General features: G+C 44.2%; 1 protein-coding gene across 1 annotated transcript; it reads left to right on the top strand.

Moving 5' to 3' along the window:
• The first annotated feature begins 1,861 nt into the window (after window positions 1-1,861).
• LOC106561607 (C-Jun-amino-terminal kinase-interacting protein 1) lies at window positions 1,862-21,464 on the top strand. The gene is made up of 10 exons (XM_014125726.3): window positions 1,862-2,254; window positions 11,369-11,462; window positions 12,141-13,181; window positions 13,504-13,579; window positions 16,723-16,889; window positions 18,252-18,355; window positions 18,527-18,637; window positions 20,412-20,482; window positions 20,708-20,806; window positions 20,963-21,464. Exons 1-10 carry the CDS (start codon window positions 1,922-1,924, stop codon window positions 21,033-21,035), a joined length of 2,169 nt encoding a protein of 722 aa, XP_013981201.1. The 5' UTR covers window positions 1,862-1,921; the 3' UTR covers window positions 21,036-21,464.
• Window positions 21,465-21,711: the final 247 nt, after the last annotated feature.

Below are 21,711 nucleotides of genomic sequence, written 5' to 3'. Positions count from 1 at the left end.
TCAGTCTGTGTTTTCCGTTTGGTGCCTAATTAATGTCTCAGGCAGTTATAGACCTTTACCTGGGGGTAAAGATACTGTGCATAGTATCATCAGAGGGTTATTTTCGAAAAGGGTAACAACACAACCCAGGATGCCTTATTTGGGGGCTGCATCTCAGACACTGCATCTCAGTGTATTACCTGGTTATAATCCAAGCTGCATCACATCTGGATGTGATTAGGAGTCCATAGGGCGGCGCACAATTGGCCCAGCGTTGTCATTGACTTTCATAGTTAAGTATAAAAACATAAAACATTTACCCCTGGTAAGCAGAGGTGTGGAGTGAAACTCTGACTGGTGTAGTAATTGAAGAACCGCCTAAGCGGGACATGCAGCTGTCTTGTGTTTACCGGATTAGCAAACCAGCACCTTTGCCATAAGTCCAGACTGCTTGGCAGTAATGCACTATGCTAATATACATGAAGGTCATACTATCCTCTCTCTCTCTCTCTCTTTCTGTCTCTCTCTCTCTTTCTGTCTCTCTCTTTCTGTCTGTCTCTCTCTCTCTTTACAACAATTTTAATGTGTTCTAGGGTTTATTAGAGCATTTTGATATTGTCACAGATGGTAGTCCAGCTGGTAGTTCTGGTAGTCCACCTGGCATGTAGAGGTATAATCTGGCAGTACCTTACTCTGACTGCCATTCTAAAATGAAAGTATGACTAATCTGCAGACAGACACGCCTGTGTTTACCCTTTGATTGATGTGAGTGACGTGTTGTGTGTTGTCCCCTCTCATTGATGTGTCACACGATGTGTGTGTGTGTCAAGGCTGGAGGAGTTAGAAGACGAGGATCTCTCCCAGGCCACAGAGATCACTGACGAGGCTGGAGCAAGCCTCAACTACCACAACCTTAACTCACAAGATAAACTACATGTACACACACCAGACCTGGGTTCAAATACTATTTCAAGTTGTCAATTGGGCTGGGTTATATTGGTCCATTATGCCAGCTCAATCAAACACAGATCAAGTGTTTGCAATTATTTCAAATAATATTTGAACCCAGTTCTGGTACACGCAGCCTCAAGCTCCTCTGCTCCTGCTTCCCTCAACTAACTCCCCCCTGACCTCCATTCTACCACAATGCACTCTGTTTGACTTGACTCTGCTGCGGTCTACTTTTCATAATATGAATATTCGTCATAGAGCGTTGAGATAAATGTTGCTCCCATGGTGTGATTTTATTTTGTGACTGAGAATGAGAGTAGCTGCAGCGATAAAGACAGAGCAAAGTCCGGAGTAGGCCAAAGTCACCTATCAGATGAATGAATGCAGGCGGGGATAGTCCTGATACACATGTAGTCCAGAGCTAAGTGGATCTAACATGTGACACGTCATTACAGCCTGGCCTTCAGCCTTTAGCCATGCAGAGATTCGACTACACTAGCTGCTAGGGAGAATTGTCATTTTAATATCAGTCAAATGGAGACTTCAGACCAGGCATTCGCTTAGGGAAAGGTTGTAGGAGTTTTAGGATGCCATTGATGTGGCCTCCATTAGGTTTGTGTACATCATAATATTGTGTGGTTAATGAAATGATTCAGTATTAACATTATTATTAGATTTGACATCAGTGTAAAGACAGTAAGGGTGTTACACACTGGTGTTGTATTCCTCACAGAACAAAACAATAGCCCGGCCCTGCCTGTGTTTGTTTTCAGGGAGGTTTATCCTGCTACAGTATGATTGGATTAGAATAACATTACAGTGAGTATGAGAGAGAAAGAGCCACAGACTCTGCTGATGTCATTGCCGAGCGCTGATTGGCTGGCTCTGTCTCTGCTCTCTCCCCCCCTCCCTCTGCTCTCCTCCTCACTGAATCATTCTCTCTCTCTCTGCTGCAACGCTGCTGCTGTCTGGATCTTCCCAGGACCATGTGATGTGGCCAGCCAGTAGCGAGGCGGGGAAGGCAGACGGGCGGGGGTGCAGGGAATTGCAGGCGGAGATGATCCCCTTGGAGCTGATCGATGCTGAGGAGGATATCCAAGAGGAACAGGAGCACTGGGGCCTGATCCATGGTTCCCAAGACGACCACAGGCTCAACCAGGAAGAGAGAAGGGCCATTGTTCTAACGCCTGTCAGACAGAAACAGCCTAATGTGATAGAATCCAAATCTGCGGAACATCGGGTCACTATGGATACGTACAGGCCCAAGAGACCAACCACCCTTGCACTGTTTCCACAGGTGCAGCCTCAGCCTCCCAGGATTCAGGTGGGGGCGGTTTATTTCTACCCTGTGAGGACACGGATCATCAGATCATCCATTTGGTTCAAATAATGTTGGATTAGATACAGAATAGGTTAAGATGTGTATCTAGGCAGTAGAGGGCAGATCATATTATGTCTGTTTGGACGATGAGATTTGACAGGATAGGATCTGTATTGGGGAGTTGTAGAAGCTGGTAGCTTACCGAGCACCAATATACAGTAGAGATTCTGCTAATTTTCTCCTCTGTGATTCCATATCATCTGTTTGGTTTAAATCATTCATGGGAGATCAGGTAGAATGGGATCTGTATCGAAGGCAGTTCCCAAGGCACCGATATACAGACCTGTCATGTAAATGTCTGCAGTATAACTTAATGTCCTTAAATGAAAAGGACGATCAGTTCTCATGCTTTCCTACCGTGTATTTGGATATCATAATGCTTGATCTCTTGTGGTTCTCAATCAAGGCCTTATTACAGTAGAGGGAACCTTCAATCATGTGATACTGAATGTGCTTTTTCTCCCTCCATTTGAGGAGCCAGGGTTTACCACTGTGAATGTAGCATTCGCTCCTGTCCTTGGTCTTTGCTGTCTGAAAATAGAACTGTCCTTCTGTGAGTCTGTCAGCTTCCCTGTCAGCTGAATGGCAACAGACAGGGAAGTAAGGGTGTGCTCACCAGTGATAACGATGGAAAAGGACAGGTCAGAGTCCATCAGTGTAGGTCCAAGGATAGGGCCGTTTACAATGGCAGTCCTATGTAGAATGGGTAAAGGAATGAGGATCAGCTTTCATCCCTTGCATCTTGTTGATCTGTTGAAGATCTTTGATCCTCAGAATACACCTCTTGCCAGAGTGCTATCCTGTAGGCTAGCTAGTATTTATCCTGACTAAACAGGGTTTGTTGACTCAGAGTGCACATTGAAGTTTGACTGTTTCATCTTTAACCTAGGCTATTAGTACAATTCTTGTCATGTGTGTCCAGTATGTAGCCTAAGAATGATATGAACTCACCCTTTCCAGCTATAATCAGTTATGACCATCTAAATAATCAGTTATAACCAGTTGAAACCAGTTATGATCAGTTATCACCAGTTGTTAAGATGGTAAAAAGAAAAAGTCCAGAAAATATATTTCACAAGAACATCCATGATGAGCACAATGTCTTTCTGAGTATGTGTTGAAATTCACAGAAGAGCAGGAAACAGCAGGATAAGGTAGTATGACCAGATGTAGGATAATAACCTGCTACAGCTCCAGTATTCACTGTCAGGGTTCCTTCCCATCAGATAGCCTAACATCACTTCCACGTCTGGGGAGGATGGAGAGAGGCCCACTGTGTGTGTGTGTGGCAGAACTGGGTTCAAATAGCACTTGAAATCCTTAAAATACTTCAGCTGTGCTTGTTTACGCTTGCCTGGTTTAATGGACCAATAGCATATTCCCAAAACATCAAACGCCGCTCCTCTGGCACTCTGGGCAAGCTAAAGCAAATGATAAACATATTTGAAAGATTTCAAATAGTATTTGAGCCCATGGCAACATGGTCTATGAGGAAGATAGAGGGATGCCTGTGTGGATGCTGTTTCTCAGGCAGTGTAATCCCTAATTCTGTCCCTGTCGGTCTTGGTCACGTCTCTGTGTGTGGCACGGCCTGAACTCTGCTCCTGAGCCCTGCTGCTGCTGGTGAGTCGTGATCTCACCCTGTGTTGGGGTTGGAGAGGATTAGGCTTACCATGTTTTATGTCTCACTCCTACTCTGTCAGAGTGGTAGCCTGGTACAGACAGAGACACTTCGTTCATAAGGAGTTAATCTCAAGAACTGTGGAATAGACAGTGAAAGCTTGATTCAGCCTGCTCTGGTCCCAGATCTGTTTCTGTCCAGTCTTGCTACAGCAAACTTAGCAAGGCAGCACTTAGCCTGATCCCAGATCTGTTATCTGAATGTTGGCACTGCATATTTTCAGATCCCCCTCCAGATTAAGTGTCTATATGCCAGACCCAGTCAGGTTTATAATGTGTTCAAGTACATTGGAGGATTTAGCGTTTGTTTAGACTAGAGAGAGAGACTCCCAGCCATATGTCACCATGGCTGTTGCCGTCACTACGTGTCCCACCTGGTTACATCGGGCTGTTGTGATGGATGGGTTGAGGAGTGTGGGGGTGGGTGGGTGGGTGGGTGGGTGGGTGGGTGGGTGGGTGGGTGCGTGGGTGCGTGGGTGTCCAGCCAATGGAGCTCAAGACAGTTCAATTATCATTTCAGCCATCATAGTTGTTTATTTCAGATGTGCTTTCCATAAGCCAAAGCCACTTATCTGATCATGGATATTCGACATGGCACCTACAAAGACTGTATAGACTGCTGCTACCAGACTCTTATTATGCTAAATACTGCACAATTTAAACACTTGCCCACCCCACCCCCAATCCCCCCTTCCCTAAAACATGTGTAAATATTGGACTATAAATTGTGCCTTTCTGTTTTATGCTGATGCTAAAATATGTATTCTATTCTACTGAGACATTTACTTTATGTTCGTATTATTTCTTATTGATTTCGCATTGTCGAGAAGGAACCTGCAAATAAGCATTTTGTTGGACATTGTATACCACGCAGATCCTGTACATACGACTAATAAAACTTGAAACTATAGAGATTCCACTCTTAACTGTGCCAGGTGATGTGTTCAAGATGTCCAAAGACCTGTATCTCTGAGGAAATATGTCTAGGCTGAAGCGTGGGCTAACCTGGTTATGTCGGTGCCATGACTCAGATTACACAGTAGATATGGTTATCAGCTGCTGGGGTTGCTGTGGACAGGAGGAAGGAGGGTGAAGTCTTCCGGAGGTGATTTGTAAAGCTAGGCTCAAACGATGAGTAACCTTACCTTAGACCTGAAGACTTGTTAGCTACCAGAGGGCTAACACAGTAAGTATTGAGTTTGATACCCGGTGGATTTCATAAACTCCAAAATGACTCTCCTTCATTTCATAAATAGGACCATTTCTTCACGATGAACATTTCAACATCAAACTGTTCTATCAGCACACACACACCAAAGAAACACATACACACTCTCTCTTTCCTCCGGTTCTGGGGCAGGGTAACCATGGTAACCATGCCAGTGCCCGGCAGCAGCAGCTGTATTACCACAGTGAGTCAGCACCATCACTATGAATGGTCTCTATGACAGACAGTGAGCTGTGTTAGTGTAGGAGCCTTGACTTCCTCCTCTTCACTGGCTCATTCCTGATTCCTCTTCCTGGCAGACGGATCTGATTGTGGTGGCGTGTGTGATGTCATTAGGGCTTGGTTAGTCTTGCGCAGAGCCATAAATTTAGATGGGTTTAGATTTAGGTGGATCTGGTTCTTCATTCGGCTGCAGGTAGCCTGGAACTGAGGCTAGGGCTGGGTATATGTGATTGGAAACTGGAGACAGTCATTGATTGTAGTACTGCTTGGCTAAAATAGCTGTGGTCTGGGCTGGGTGGGACTGGGCTGGGTGGGACTGGGCTGGCTGGGGCTGGGCTGGCTGGGGCTGGGTGGGACTGGGCTGGCTGGGGCTGGGTGGGGCTGGGTGGGACTGGGCTGGCTGGGGCTGGGAGGGGCTGGCTGGGGCTGGGTGGGACTGGGCTGGCTGGGGCTGGGTGGGACTGGGGGCTGGGGCTGGGTGGGACTGGGGGGGCTGGGGCTGGGTGGGACTGGGCTGGGTAGGACTGGGCTGGCTGGGACTGGGTGGGACTGGGCTGGCTGGGGCTGGGTGGGACTGGGCTGGCTGGGGCTGGGTGGGACTGGGCTGGCTGGGGCTGGGTGGGACAGGGGGGGGGGACGGGGGGCTGGCTCTCTGGTAATAATACAAAACAAAACAACACTCAGGCTTTCTAACAGCTGCTCCTTTGTGTGTGTGTGTGTGTGTGTGTGTGTGTGTGTGTGTGTGTGTGTGTGTGTGTGTGTGTGTGTGTGTGTGTGTGTGTGTGTGTGTGTGTGTGTGTGCGCGCACATTCCCCTTGCTAACGTGCAATTTGTCAATAGCAGCTGGTGTGTGATGTCTAATATTAAAGAAGTCTCAAGGTATTGATCGCCTGAGGTAGAGTACCTTATGATAAGCTGCAGACCACACTATCTACCAAGAGAGTTCTCATCTGTATTATTCGTAGCCGTCTACAGTGGGGGGGAAAAGTATTTGATCCCCTGATGATTTTGTATGTTTGCCCACTGACAAAGAAATTATCAGTCTATAATTTTTATGGTAGGTTTATTTGAACAGTGAGAGACAGAATAACAAAAAAATATTGAGAAAAATGCATGTCAAAGATGTTATAAATTGATTTGCATTTTAATGAGGGAAATAAGTATTTGACCCCCTCTCAATCAGAAAGATTTCTGTCTCCCAGGTGTCTTTTACACAGGTAATGAGCTGAGATTAGGAGCACACTCTTAAAGGGAGTGCTCCTAACCGCAGCTTGTTACCTGTATAAAAGACACCTGTCCACAGAAGCAATCAATCAATCAGATTCCAAACTCTCCACCATGGCCAAGACCAAGGAGCTCTCCAAGGATGTCAGGGACAAGATTGTAGACCTACACAAGGCTGGAATGGGCTACAAGACCATCGCCAAGCAGCTTGGTGAGAAGGTGACAACATTTGGTGCGATTATTCGCAAATGGAAGAAACACAAAAGAACTGTCAATATCCCTTGGCCTGGGGCTCCATGCAAGATCTCACCTCGTGGAGTTGCAATGATCATGAGAACGGTGAGGAACAGCCCAGAACTACACGGGAGGATCTTGTCAATGATCTCAAGGCAGCTGGGACCATAGTCACCAAGAAAACAATTGGTAAGACACTACGCCGTGAAGGACTGAAATCCTGCAGCACCCGCAAGGTCCCCCTGCTCAAGAAAACTTATACATGCCCGTCAGAAGTTTGCCAATGAACATCTGAATGATTCAGAGGATAACTGGTGAAAGTGTTGTGGTCAGATGAGACCAAAATGGAGCTCTTTGGCATCAACTCAACTCGCCGTGTTTGGAGGAGGAGGAATGCTGCCTATGACCCCAAGAACACCATCTCCACCGTCAAACATGGAGGTGGAAACATTATGCTTTGGGGGTGTTTTTCTGCTAAGGGGACAGGACAACTTCAACGCATCATTTGACGGGGCCATGTACTGTCAAATCTTGGGTGAGAACCTCCTTCCCTCAGCCAGGGCATTGAAAATGGGTCGTGGATGGGTATTCCAGCATGACAATGACCCAAAACACACGGCCAAGGCAACAAAGGAGTGGCTCAAGAAGAAGCACATTAAGGTCCTGGAGTGGCCTAGCCAGTCTCCAGACCTTAATCCCATAGAAAATCTGTGGAGGTTGCTGAAGGTTCGAGTTGCCAAACGTCAGCCTCGAAACCTTAATGACGTGGAGAACATCTGCAAAGAGGAGTGGGACAAAATCCTTCCTGAGATGTGTGCAAACCTGGTGGCCAACTACAAGAAACGTCTGACCTCTGTGATTGCCAACAAGGGTTTTGCCACCAAGTACTACGTCATGTTTTGCAAAGGGGTCAAATACTTATTTCCCTCATTAAAATGCAAATCAATTTATAACATTTTTGACATGCGTTTTTCTGGATTTTTTTGTTGTTATTCTGTCTCTCACTGTTCATATAAACCTACCATTAAAATTATAGACTGATAATTTCTTTGTAAGTGGGCAAATGTACAAAATCAGCAGGGGATCAAATACTTTTTCCCCCCACTGTATTTCCCACCGCCGCTAAGACCGCTCTCAACCAACTCTATAAGGCCATAAGCAAAGTGGCCGGGGACTTTAATGCAGGCAAACTTAAATCAGTTTTACCGCATTTTACCACATTTTTACCAAATGTGCAACCAGGGGGGAAAAATCCTAGACCACCTTTACTCCACACACAGAGATGCATACAAAGCTCTCCCCTGCCCTCCATTCGGAAAATCTGACCACAATTCTATCCTCCTGATTCCTGCTTACAAGCAAAATCTTAAGCGGGAAGTACCAGTGACTCGCTCACTATGGAAGTGGTCAGATGACGCAGATGCTACGCTACAGAACTATTTCGCTAGCCTTCTCTATGGCCGGCGGGACGAAATCGTCCCACCTACGCAACAGCCAGTGTAATCCCGTGGCGCGATTTTCAAATACCTTAGAAATGCTATTACTTCAATTTCTCAAACATATGACTATTTTACACCATTTTAAAGACAAGACTCTCGTTAATCTAACCACACTGTCCGATTTCAAAAAGGCTTTACAACGAAAGGAAAACATTAGATTATGTCAGCAGAGTACCCAGCCAGAAATAATCAGACACCCATTTTTCAAGCTAGCATATAATGTCACAAAAACCCAGAAGACAGCTAAATGCAGCACTAACCTTTGATGATCTTCATCAGATGACACACCTAGGACATTATGTTATACAATACATGCATGTTTTGTTCAATCAAGTTCATATTTATATCAAAAACCAGCTTTTTACATTAGCATGTGACGTTCAGAACTAGCATACCCCCCGCAAACCTCCGGTGAATTTACTAAATTACTCACGATAAACGTTCACAAAAAACATAACAATTATTTAAAGAATTATAGATACAGAACTCCTTTGTGCAATCGAGGTGTCCGATTTTAAAATAGCTTTTCGGTGAAAGCACATTTTGCAATATTCTGAGTACATAGCCCAGCCATCACGGCTAGCTATTTAGACACCCACCAAGTTTAGCCCTGACCAAACTCCGATTTACTATTACAAAAGTTTGATTACCTTTGGTGGTCTTCGTCAGAATGCACTCCCAGGACTGCTACTTCAATAACAAATGTTGGTTTGGTCCAAAATAATCCATTGTTATATCCAAATAGCGGCGTTTTGTTTGTGTTCAAGACACTATCCGAAGTGTAAATAAGGGTCACGCACACGACGCATTTCGTGACAAAAAAATTCTAAATATTCCATTACCGTACTTCGAAGCATGTCAACCGCTGTTTAAAATCAATATTTATGCCATTTTTCTCGTAAAAAAGCGATAATATTCCGACCGGGAATCTGCGTTTAGGTAAACAGACGAAAGAAAACAAGGCATGGGGTCGACGCGGGCACGCGCCTGAGTCTCACAGTACTGTAACCAGCCACTACCCAAACGCGCTACCTTTTTTCAGCCAGAGCCTTCAAAGCCACGATTCAGCTTTTTGCCGCCTTCTGAGAGCCCATGGGAGCCGTAGGAAGTGTCACGTAACAGCAGAGATCCTCTGTAATGGATAGAGATAATCAAGAAGGGCAAGAAATTGTCAGACAGGCCACTTCCTGCATGGAATCTTCTCAGGTTTTGGCCTGCCATATGAGTTCTGTTATACTCACAGACACCATTCAAACAGTTTTAGAAACTTTCGGGTGTTCTCTATCCAAAGCCAATAATTATATGCATATTCTAGTTACTGGGCAGGAGTAGTAACCAGATTAAATCGGGTACGTTTTTTATCCAGCCGTGTCAATACTGCCCCCTAGCCCTAACAGGCTAGCACAGACTGGAATATGTCCCGGGATTCATCCAATGGCATTGAGGAAAACACCACCTCAGTCATCGGCTTCATCAATAAGTGCATCGATGACGTCGTCCCCACAGTGACTGTACATACATATCCCAACCAGAAGCCATGGATTACAGGCAACATCCGCATCGAGCTGATGCTTTGAAGGAGCGGGAGACTAATCCGGATGCTTATAAGAAATCCCGCTATGCCCTCAGTCGAACCATCAAACAAGCAAAGCATCAATACAGGATTAAGATTGAATCCTACTACACCGGCTCTGACGCTCGTCGGATGTGGCAGGGCTTGAAAACTATTACGGACTACAAAGGGAAACCCAGACGAGCTGCCCAGTGACGCAAGCCTACCAGACAAGATAAATGCCTTTTATGCTCACTTCGAGGCAAGCAACACTGAAGCATGAACGAGAGCGCCAGCTGTTCTGGATGACTGTGTGATAATGCTCTCGGTAGCCGATGTGAACAAAACCTTTAAACAGGTCAACTTTCACGAAGCTGCTGGGCCAGACGGATTACCAGGACGTGTACTCAAAGCATGCGCGGACCATCTGTCCAGTGCCTTCACTGACATTTTCAACCTCTCCCTGACCGAGTCTAATACCTACATGTTTCAAGCAGACCACCATAGTCCCTGTGCCCAACGAAGCGAAGGTAACCTGCCTAAATGATTACCGCCCCGTGGCACTCGCGTCGGTAGCCATGAAGTGCTTTCAAAGGCTGGTCATGACTCACATCAACAGCATCCTCCCGGACACCCTAGACCCACTCCAATTCGCATACCGCCCCATCTGATCCACAGATGACGCAATCTCAATCGCACTCCACACCACCCTTTCTCATTTGTGAGAATGCTGTTCATCGACTACAGCTCAGCGTTCAACACCATAGTGCCCACGAAGCTCATCACTAAACTAAGGACTCTGGGACTAAACACCTCCCTCTGCAACTGGATCCTGGACTTCCTGACGGGCCGCCCCCAGGTGGTAACAGTAGGCAACAACACGTCTACCACGCTGATCCTTAACACTGGGGCCCCTCAGGGGTGTGTACTTAGTCCCCTCCTGTATTCCCTGTTCTGTTGGTTAAGGGCTTGTAAGTAAGAATTTCACGGTAAAGTCTGCACTTGTTATATTCGGCGCATGTGGCAAATAAAGTTTGATTTGATGTAATATTTATCAAATTAAAATGTATCTCTCTCGCTCCCCCCTTCTTTCTCTCTCTCTCTCTCTCTCTCTCCCCCTTCTCTCTCTCTCTCACTCCCCCCTTCTCTCTCTCTCTCTCTCTCTCTCTCTCTCTCCCCCTTCTCTCTCTCTCTCTCTCACTCCCCCCTTCTCTCTCTCTCTCGCTCCCCCCTTCTCTCTCTCTCTCTCTCTTTCCCTCCCTCTCTCTCTCTCTCTCTCGCTCCCCCCGTTCTCTCTCTCGCTCGCTCCCCCCTTCTCTCTCTCTCTCTCTCTCTCTCTCCCCCCTTCTCTCTCTCTCTCCCCCCTTCTCTCTCCCTCTCCCCCCTTCTCTCTCTCTCTGTCTGTAATATCATTGTAGGACAAGGACACTATTAACAACAATTCGTTTGGAAAGAAGGACACGTGGAAGGAGAATGTATCAAACTCAAACTCCTCCTCCCCCCACATAACAGGTGAGAATGGGATATCCACTGGTTTAAACCATAAACGTACCGGTAGACAGTACCTGTTTTTAGAATAATACCAACATAAACTTTAAACAAAGCAACAACCTTTGATGTTGCAGAAGTGAAAGTATTAAGGAAATTAATACTTTTTGATGACATTTGTCTAGACATGTTTTATTTCATGTCAATGAGCACAGAGTAATTGCACATATTGTAGCCAATGCGACAGTATTTCATCACACTCTAATCCGCTCATTCCTTTATAAAATGACTGGGCCTAGACTACGACTTGAACACTCATCCCAGTCATAATCCTTAAAATGCGCAAGAAATAGAACATGTAAGCCCAGCGGCTTCTCAATATTCTCATATTTCTGTATGACAGAACATGTTGGTTCCGAAACCCACCAATGGCTCTCATTATGAAACTCTATACAGTATGCAGAATCAAATCAAATGTATTTATACAGCCCTTCTTACATCAACTGACATCTCAAAGTGCTGTACAGAAACCCAGCCTAAAACCCCAAACAGCAAGCAATGCAGATGTAGAAGCACGGTGGCTTATTATTATTATGGATCTTATTATTATTGTAGCCCTTAATAATCCTTCACTGTAAAGTTTGGTGACTAATGAATAATCTTTTGTTTGTGTTGTTGTTGTGTGCCTCGTTTGTGTCATAGGGGATCCCACTAATGAGCAGGTGAATGACGAGGCTGTCCAGCAGCACAACGCTGACGGCTCTGTGGCCAAACCACCACCAAACAGAGGGACAGAGCAGGCAGTCAAGGCACACAGCAAGGACTACTCCACGTTCATCTCACACGGAGTTACAGAAACACGGGGCCGACAGCGAGACGCCAAACAGCGGAATAAGAAGCCCTCGGCTGCTCCACACAACCAGGTTACAGCAGCAAAACCCAAAGCAGGCAGCATGAGAGACACGGCTGTAGAGGGAGACAGGAATAGGAATGGTAGCAGGAGGCGAGGAGGAGGACCGGGGCGAGGTCAGGTTCGGGGGTGCTGCCAGGAAGAGGAGCGCCAGCCAGAGGCCACCGAGGAGATCTACCTGACCCCGGTACACCAGAAGAACCCTGACACTGACCGTGACACTGACCGTGACCTTCCCTTCCTGTCTCAGAGTAGTGAGGGCAATCGCATGTCCATCAGCTCCGATGCAGAGGGACCCCCAGCATACCAAAACACCACCCTCCCTGACCGAACAAACCCCTCCATCAGCGAGGAGGACGAGGTCTACCTGCACCCCTCTGCACCTCCTCCACGCTCCTCCTCCTCGTGCCTTAGGCCATCCGTCAGTGAGGGAGGGGACCGGGACAGGGGGATGTGGGACAGGGGCTCTAAGTCTAGATGTAAGGGGGGGTCGGGGGCTCTGCGGACCGCACACACTCAGAGCTCCGAGGCTGATGGCCTGTCTTATGACTCTGTCAAGTACACCCTAGTGGTGGACGAGCACGCCCAGCTAGAACTGGTGAGCTTGAAGCAGTGCTACCATAGCTACAGTGAGGATAGCGACACAGAGACAGTGTATGAGTCAGCCAACGAGGAGGAGGACTATGAGGTGGATCGCAGCGAGCTGAAAAGAGAAAGGAGAAAGTCATCACGCCTGTCCAGGGCTTCTTCATCCTCTGAGGCAGGGGTTGGTGGGCGACCTCGAACACGCAAGTTCCTCAATGTGTTTGTGGAAGGACGTTTACACACCTCTGGTGAGTTCTGTGACTGGCTGCTGCCATCCTTTTTTAACATTTTATTTTTAAACCTTTATTGAACCAGGAAGTCTCTTGGGATGAATTATGTTTTTTCGAGCTAGACCTGGCTCAAGGATATGCTGTTTCTCAGTTGTATTGCAATGTCATTGAAACCATATTTGTGAAGGAGATTACCACTTACTACACAGGAACTACAAAGGTTAAAGAATGACCAGATTAAACATGATTCAAAGACCAAAGTCTCTCCTGTATCAGGATTTTTGGACACTATTATATGTGAGAGTGCCCTAAAGCTCCTCTCCTGCCTTGTGTCCTCCAGGTGCAGAGTCCTTTGGCCTGTTCTCCTGTGTGTTAGATGGGGTAGAGCAGGAGCAGAGCCACAGAGCTGTGTTCAGGTGAGACATTGTTTGGGGTTACTCTGTATAATAACCTTCATGAATAAGCCATTATACAGTGCATTCGGGAAAGTATTAAGACCCCTTGACTTTTTCCACATTTTGTTCAAACTTTGCTTTCATCAAAGAATCCTCCATGTGCAGTAATTACATCCTTCCAGACCTTTGGCATTCTAGTTGTCAATTTGTTGTGGTAATCGGAAGCACCTCCCACAAGTTGGATTGGCTTGATGGGCACTTCTTACGTACCATACGGTCAAGCTGCTCCCACAACAGCTCAATAGGGTTGAGATCCGGTGACTGTGCTGGTCACTCCATTACAGACAGAATACCAGCTGACTGCTTCTTCCCTGAAGCTGTGCTTTGAGTCATTGTCCTGTTGTAGGAGGAAATTGTCTCCAATTAAGCTCTGTCCACAGGGTATGGCATGGCGTTGCAAAATGGAGTGATAGCCTTCCTTCTTCAAGATCCCTTTTAACCTGTACAAATCTCCCACTTTACCACCACCAAAGCACCCCTAGACCATCACATTGCCTCCACCACCATGCTGACAGATGGCGTCAAGCACTCCTCCAACATGCGTCTCACGAATGTTCTTTGTGATCCAAACGCCTCAAACTTAGATTCGTCTGTCCATAACACTTTTTTACAATCTTCCACTGTCCAGTGTCTGTGTTCTTTTGCCCCTCTTAATCTTTTATTTTTATTGGCCAGTCTGAGATATGGCTTTTTCTTTGCTACTCTGCCTAGAAGGCCAACATCCCGGAGTCGCCTCTTCACTGTTGACGTTGAGACTGGTGTTTTGCAGGTACTATTTAATGAAGCTGCCAGTTGAGGACTTGTGAGGCGTCTGTTTCTCAAACTAGACACTCTAATGTACTTGTCCTCTTGCTCAGTTGTGAACCAGGGCCTCCCACTTCTCTTTCTATTCTGGTTAGAGCCAGTTTGCTCTGTTCTGTGAAGGGAGTAGTACACAGCGTTGTACGAGATATTCAGTTTCTTGGCAATTTCTCGCATGGAATAGCCTTCATTTCTCAGAACAAGAATAGACTGATGAGTTTCAGAAGAAAGTTCTTTGTGTCTGGCCATTTTGAGTCTGTAATCAAACCCACAAATGCTGATGCTCCAGATACTCAACTAGTCTAAAGAAGGCCAGTTTTATTGCTTCTTTAATCAGGACAACAGTTTTCAGCTGTGCTAACATAATTGCAAAAGGGTTTTATAATGATCAATTAGCCTTTTCAAATGATAAACTTTGATTAGCTAACACAACGTGCCATTGGAACACAGGAGGGATGGTTGCTGATTATGGCCTCTGTATGCGTGTGTAGATATTCCATAAAAATATCAGCCATTTCCAGCTACAATAGTAATTTACAACATTAACAATGTCTACACTGTATTTCAGTTTGATTTTATTTTAATGGACAAATTGTTTTGCTTTTCTTTCAAGAACAAGGACATTTCTAAGTGACCCCAAACTTTTGAACGGTAGTGTAAGTATTCAGACCCTTTACTCAGTACTTTGTTGCAGCACCTTTGGCAGTGATTACAGCCTTGAGTATTGTGCTACAAGCTTGGCACAACTGTATTTGGGGAGTTTCTCCCATTCTTCTCTGCAGATCCTCTCAAGCTATTTTCAGGTCTCTCCAAAGATGTTTGATCAGGTTCAAGTCCGGGCTCTGGCTGGGCCACTCAAGGACAATCAGAGACTTGTCCCGAAGCCACTCCTGCGTTGTCTTGGCTGTGTGCTTAGGGTCGTTGTCCTGTTGGAAGGTGAACCTTCACCCCAGTCTGAGGTTCTGAGCGCTCTAGAGCAGGTTTTCATCAAGGATCTCTCTGTACTTTGCGCCATTCATCTCTCCCTCGATCCTGACTAGTCTCCCAGTCCCTGCCACTGAAAAACATCCCCACAGCATGATGCTGCCACCACCGTGCTTCACCGTAGGGATGGTGCCAGGTTTCTTCTCGATGTGATGCTTGGTATTCAGGCCAATAAGTTCAATCTTGGTTTCATCAGTCCAGAGAATCTTCTTTCTCATGGTCTGAGAGACCTTTAGGTGCCTTTTGGCAAACTCCCAGCGAGCTGTCAATTGCCTTTTACTGAGGAGTGACTTCCATCTGGCCACTCTACCATAAAGGCCTGATTGGTGGAGTGCTCCAGAGATGGTTGTCCTTCTGGAAGGTTCTCCCATCTCCACAAAGGAACCATCGGGTTCTTGGTCACTTCCATGACCAAGGCCCTTCTCCCCCGATTGCTCAGTTTGGCCGGGCGGCCAGCTCTAGGAAAAGTCTTGGGGGTTCCAAACTTCTTCCATTTAAGAACGATGGAGGCCACTGTGTTCTTGGGGACCTTCAATGCTGCAGAAATTTGTGCCTTGACACAATCCAGTCACAGAGCTCTACGGACAATTCCTTCGACCTCATGGCTTGGTTTTTGCTCTGACATGCACTGTCAACTGTGGGACCTTATATAGACAGGTGTGTGCCTTTCCAAATCATGTCCAATCATTTTCATTTACCACATGTGGACTCCAAGTTGTAGAACAGGATGATCAATGGAAACAGGATGCACCTGAGCTCAATATCGAGTCTCAAGGCAAAGGGTCTGAATACTTACGCAAATAAAGTATTTTTAATTTTATTTTTAGAAACCTGTTTTTGCTTTGGCATTATGGGGTATTGTGTGTAGATTGATGAGGAACATGTTTTCTTTAATCCATTTTAAAATAAGGTTGTAACGTAACAAAATGTGGAAAAAAAGGAAGGGTCTGAATACTTTCCGAATGCTCTGTACATGGGTTCTACATGTATATGAATACATAAAGCAATCTGACACAGGGTCCTCCTTCAGGCGCTGACAAACGCATTAAAGATTCATTACATGGATAAACATCAAACACAACATCATAATGGTCTCACATTTAGTTAGTGTCCTCATGTAATCACCACCTCATAATTCCATACTCGCGGTGTTTCATTTGCATCCACTGTGGAGTGGTTTTCCTTCCCACTGTGCTCCTGCTTGATCTTTGGGTCTAGGCTGGGTTACTGTAAAGCACTTTGTGACAACTGGTAAAAACGACTTTCTAAATACATTTGATTGATTAATTGATTAACCATGCTGTCTGTGTGATTGACAGGTTCGTCCCTCGCCATGACGATGAGCTGGAGCTCGAGGTGGATGACCCCCTGCTGATGGAGGCTCAGGCTGATGACCTGTGGTGTAAGGCCTACAACATGAGGACTGGGGCCAGCGGCATCTTCCCTGCCTACTACGCTGCCAAGGTCACACAGGAACGCAACAAAGGTATCAAATATGGTTTATTTAATCCATTACATTGTTTATTACTGTTTATTTAATCATTACATACTTTATTATTGTTTATTTAATCCATTACATTGTTTATTATTGTTTATTTAATCATTACATTGTTTATTATTGTTTATTTAATCATTACATTGTTTATTATTGTTTATTTAATCCATTACACTGTTTATTATTGTTTATTTAATCCATTACACTGTTTATTATTGTTTATTTAATCCATTATACTGTTTATTATTGTTTATTTAATCCATTACACTGTTTATTATTGTTTATTTAATCCATTACACTGTTTATTATTGTTTATTTAATCCATTACATAGTTTATTATTGTTTATTTAATCCATTACATAGTTTATTATTGTTTATTTAATCCATTACACTGTTTATTGTTTATTTAATCCATTACACTGTTTATTGTTTATTTAATCCATGACATTGTTTATTATTGTTTATTTAATCCATTACACTGTTTATTATTGCTTATTTAATCCATTATACTGTTTATTATTGTTTATTTAATCCACTACACTGTTTATTATTGTTTATTTAATCCATTATACTGTTTATTATTGTTTATTTAATCCATTATACTGTTTATTATTGTTTATTTAATCCATTACACTGTTTATTATTGTTTATTTAATCCATTACACTGTTTGTTTATTTAATCCATTACATAGTTTATTATTGTTTATTTAATCCATTACATAGTTTATTATTGTTTATTTAATCCATTACACTGTTTATTGTTTATTTAATCCATTACATAGTTTATTATTGTTTATTTAATCCATTACATAGTTTATTGTTTATTTAATCCATTACACTGTTTATTGTTTATTTAATCCATTACATTGTTTATTATTGTTTATTTAATCCATTACACTGTTTATTATTGTTTATTTAATCCATTATACGGGCTTTGAACATAGCAAAGGTAATGCCATCGATACACTTTCGGCATCAATGTTTGGTTATAGGATCAATAAGGGCATTCTAAGAAATGCCTGAAATGAATTAGCCTGAGTACCAGTCTGTTCATGCTCTCTTGCCAAATCCTTGCCACTCACTGTCATGCCAAACATGTTCGCCAGGAGTTGGCGTTTTGGCCAGAGAGCACGAACAGGATAGGACCTTTAAATAGCATTACTTGGCTTTGAATGAACCTCTACTGTATACTGTGCTGATGAAATGAAGTCTGTGTGGACCAGCATTGAATGTTATTGAACTTTGTCTTTGCCCTTGTCTTACCCAAATAATTCAGCTTTTCACTGCTATTAAAACCACTATGTAATGCTCCTAACTGTAAATCAAACCGTTCTCTCCTCTTATATCAATTAGATGACAAAGATGACTGGGTTGACAGATTCCGTGTAAAGTTCCTAGGCTCTGTTAACGTACCGTACCACAAAGGCAACGATGTGCTTTGTGCTGCTATGCAAAAGGTAGAGTATTAGCCCCCCTAGTGGTGGGCTGGAGTTTCTAATCTAGACCCTCCTTTCACAATCCTTATTTGGAATAATACAGAAGGAATGTGATCTGGAAGCTAAGTGTACTTACAGCCAAGTAAACACTGTATTTGAATCTGACTGTGTTGTTCCTGTTTCCGTCAACAGATTGCTACTAACCGGCGGATGACCATGCAGCCTCCCTCTACATGTGTTCTGGAGATCAACCTGAAGGGGGTGAAGATCATTGTGCAAGATGAATGCAGGACCTCGGAAAGAGTATGTCTTCTCTTATACCCTATAATGCCCTTATTCCAAGACTGCTAACACCAATATGTGTTCACAATGCTTCACTGTTATTAGTTTATGCATCAGTGTTCAAGACCCATGTTTCATTTGGATTAGATAGATACAATTTCTTATTTACATTTTTTTTTTAACCTTTATTTAACTAGGCAAGTGAGTTAAGAACAAATTCTTATTTACATTGACGCAGTGGCGGTTCTAGGCCATTTCAACGGGTGGTGCCAAGCTGGGGCTAGTTGTACTGTTAGAGTGGCCAGTTACATTAGACGTTATTGTTGTCATATCGTTTTCTTCACTGCATTGCAGGCATTAGCAGGCAAAAGACCATGTTCATAATCATCATCGTTGCCACTGTCTAATAACGGATGTAAAAAAGAACGATAGCAAAAATTAGTTATGTAAAAATTATTTCATACTCCACATTTAGGGGGGCCACAAGGGGGTCCAAAATTGTTTCCCCCCCCTAAATGTGCCCCCCCCCGGCCTAGGAACAGTGGATTAACTGCCTTGTTCAGGGGCAGAACGACAGATTTTTACCTTGTCAGCTCGGGGATTTGATCTTGCAACCTTTCGGTTACTGGCCCAATGCTCTAACCACTAGGCTTAGCTGCCACCCCTACATGTTGTGTTATGGAATTTTGTAGTCAGACCATAGTTAATCAATCCCACGAGTCATACATACATTAGTCATATTGCAAAATACAATTCTGGATTGTTTCTGTAGCTGTGCAAGCTTCGGTGTGACTAGACCTTTTCAAAACAGTCTTTAGTGGAAGCAGCAGTCTGTTAGCAGGGTGGACACTGTCAGTCTGTTTGCATGGTGGAGACTTCCAGTCTGTTAGCAGGGTGGAGACTTCCAGTCTGTTAGCAGGGTGGACACTGCCAGCCTTTAGTGCAAGCAGCAGTATGTTAGCAGGGTGGACACTGCCAGTCTGTTAGCAGGGTGGACACTGCCAGTCTTTAGTGGAAGCAGCAGTCTGTTAGCAGGGTGGACACTGCCAATCTTTAGTGGAAGCAGCAGTCTGTTAGCAGGGTGGACACTGCCAATCTATAGTGGAAGCAGCAGTATATTAGCAGGGTGGACACTGCCAATCTTTAGTGGAAGCAGCAGTATGTTAGCAGGGTGGACACTGCCAATCTTTAGTGGAAGCAGCAGTATGTTAGCAGGGTGGACACTAACAGTCTGTTAGCAGGGTGGACACTGACAGTCTTTAGTGGAAGCAGCAGTCTGTTAGCAGGGTGGACACTGCCAATCTTTAGTGGAAGCAGCAGTCCATTAGCAGGGTGGACACTGCCCTCGTGAGGATGTTTGGGATACTGTGGTAGCCAGTGACATAACCACACTCTTGCATAATGACCACTCAGTTTTAAGACTTTTTAATCCTCCTCACTTGTGGTGCACCGGCAGTGTGCCCTTTTGGACTGGCTTACTGTATGAACAAGCTCTCAGACACAGACCATAGAGTCTCAGCCTAATATTAGGTTATGTTTTTACTGGTGTGGCCTGCGTGTCAGTCTGTTTCTGATGATTGAATTGCCATGCCAAACATGAGCAGAAACAGATGGTCTTCCATGCTAATATGATGCATTCACTCAGGCCCATAGCCACTGTACCCATAAAAATAGAATGGGTAGGCTACATTCTATGAGTACTTGTTCTAATTCTAGAACTGTACTGTCTCTGACATCACTCGCTAGTGCAGGAAGTCACCGTGACTGTCTCTAATCTCTATGTATATTTTCACAGGGGGATAAGTGCTTTCACTTTTTTCAGCTTAAGAACATCTCCTTTTGTGGCTGTCACCCAAAACATAACAAGTGAGTAAATTAACTATCATGACATACTAAACTAAGAAAGTAATTCAACTTAAAGCTTTTACGAATACTGTATAAAAGCAGAATCATTGCATAAAGAAATATGGGTGTTTAAAAAGCTGTAACTCAAGGATACAAAGACTAGCATTTGAGAGTTGCTTCTCAACTCTAGACACTGTATCTGGAGCATATTGCATCATGTCTCTCCCATTGCTCTCTCCCATCCAGGTATTTTGGATTCATCACTAAACATCCTGATCATCAGCGGTTTGCTTGTCATGTCTTCATGTCAAATGACTCCATGATGCCACTAGCTGAGTCTGTTGGGTAATCTCTCATCCTTTCTCTCTGCCTCCCCTTCTTACTATCCACATATGCTAATGAACATGTACATCACACTGTTTATATAACACATTTTTCTATTAACAAATTACTACTGACTATTTGTACCTAACTCCTCTTTTGTTGTTCCTGTACATATAGGAAAGCCTTCCAACTGTACTACAAGGAAACTGTGGGCTACTCCTGCCCAACAGAGGACATCTTCATTGAATAGCGTTCTCTCAATAGTATATTTCTCCAATATTGTGTCATGATGAAACAACTTGCATGGTGGATTTTAAACTGCATTGAATGGTAACGCTTTGGCCGCCTCCTAAAATAAATCTTTACAATATGCCAGTAAATAACCATTTAGTAATACTGATCTGCAACACAATCTACTTGGTGCAGCTTTCTACTCACTGCCATGTTTCTACAGCACAAACATGTCTACAGAAATACCCAAACTAAAGCATTACCAGTCCCATCCAAAAGAGCCTACATGTATCTTCCTCACAAAGGTTATTGGCCAAAAGTACAGTACTGTTAACTGTAAAGTGTGCAGCCAAATGTGAGGACGGGTACTACAGTACAGTACAGTACAGAGAAACAACAAGTAGTTACAGATCACACTCAATATCAAGATAGAATATGTTTATGTGGCTTTATGAGCTATTCCAAATGATATGAGATCACTATCAAGTCACTTGGAAACCTCGTCTCTGTACGGAGGAAGACAGTGGCAGTGATTTCAATCTGTCTACGTGTCCCTGGACTGTTTTTAGTGTCACACTGTTTTGATTTCAGATTCAGTTAGTATGTATGTTGGAAAGTTTATTTATGGATTAATGGTCCATCACATCATAACAGGCTTTAAATGAAATGCAGTCCGTCAGTGCATTCTCACCAAT

This window comes from Salmo salar, chromosome 10, assembly GCF_965601325.2.
Source record: "Salmo salar chromosome 10, fSalSal1, whole genome shotgun sequence".
Classification (NCBI taxonomy): domain Eukaryota; kingdom Metazoa; phylum Chordata; class Actinopteri; order Salmoniformes; family Salmonidae; genus Salmo; species Salmo salar.
Note: the sequence above shows the minus strand (reverse complement) of the source record. Positions and strands in the feature narration are given on the sequence as shown.

Bases quoted from the DNA above. Each gene is read 5' to 3' on its own strand.
- LOC106561607 (XM_014125726.3), top strand. From the start codon at position 1,922: ATGTGGCCAGCCAGTAGCGAGGCGGGGAAGGCAGACGGGCGGGGGTGC. The intron at 13,580-16,722 runs GTGAGACATTGT...TGTGATTGACAG, and splicing joins AGCCACAGAGCTGTGTTCAG to GTTCGTCCCTCGCCATGACG. The intron at 20,483-20,707 runs GTGAGTAAATTA...TCTCCCATCCAG, and splicing joins TGTCACCCAAAACATAACAA to GTATTTTGGATTCATCACTA.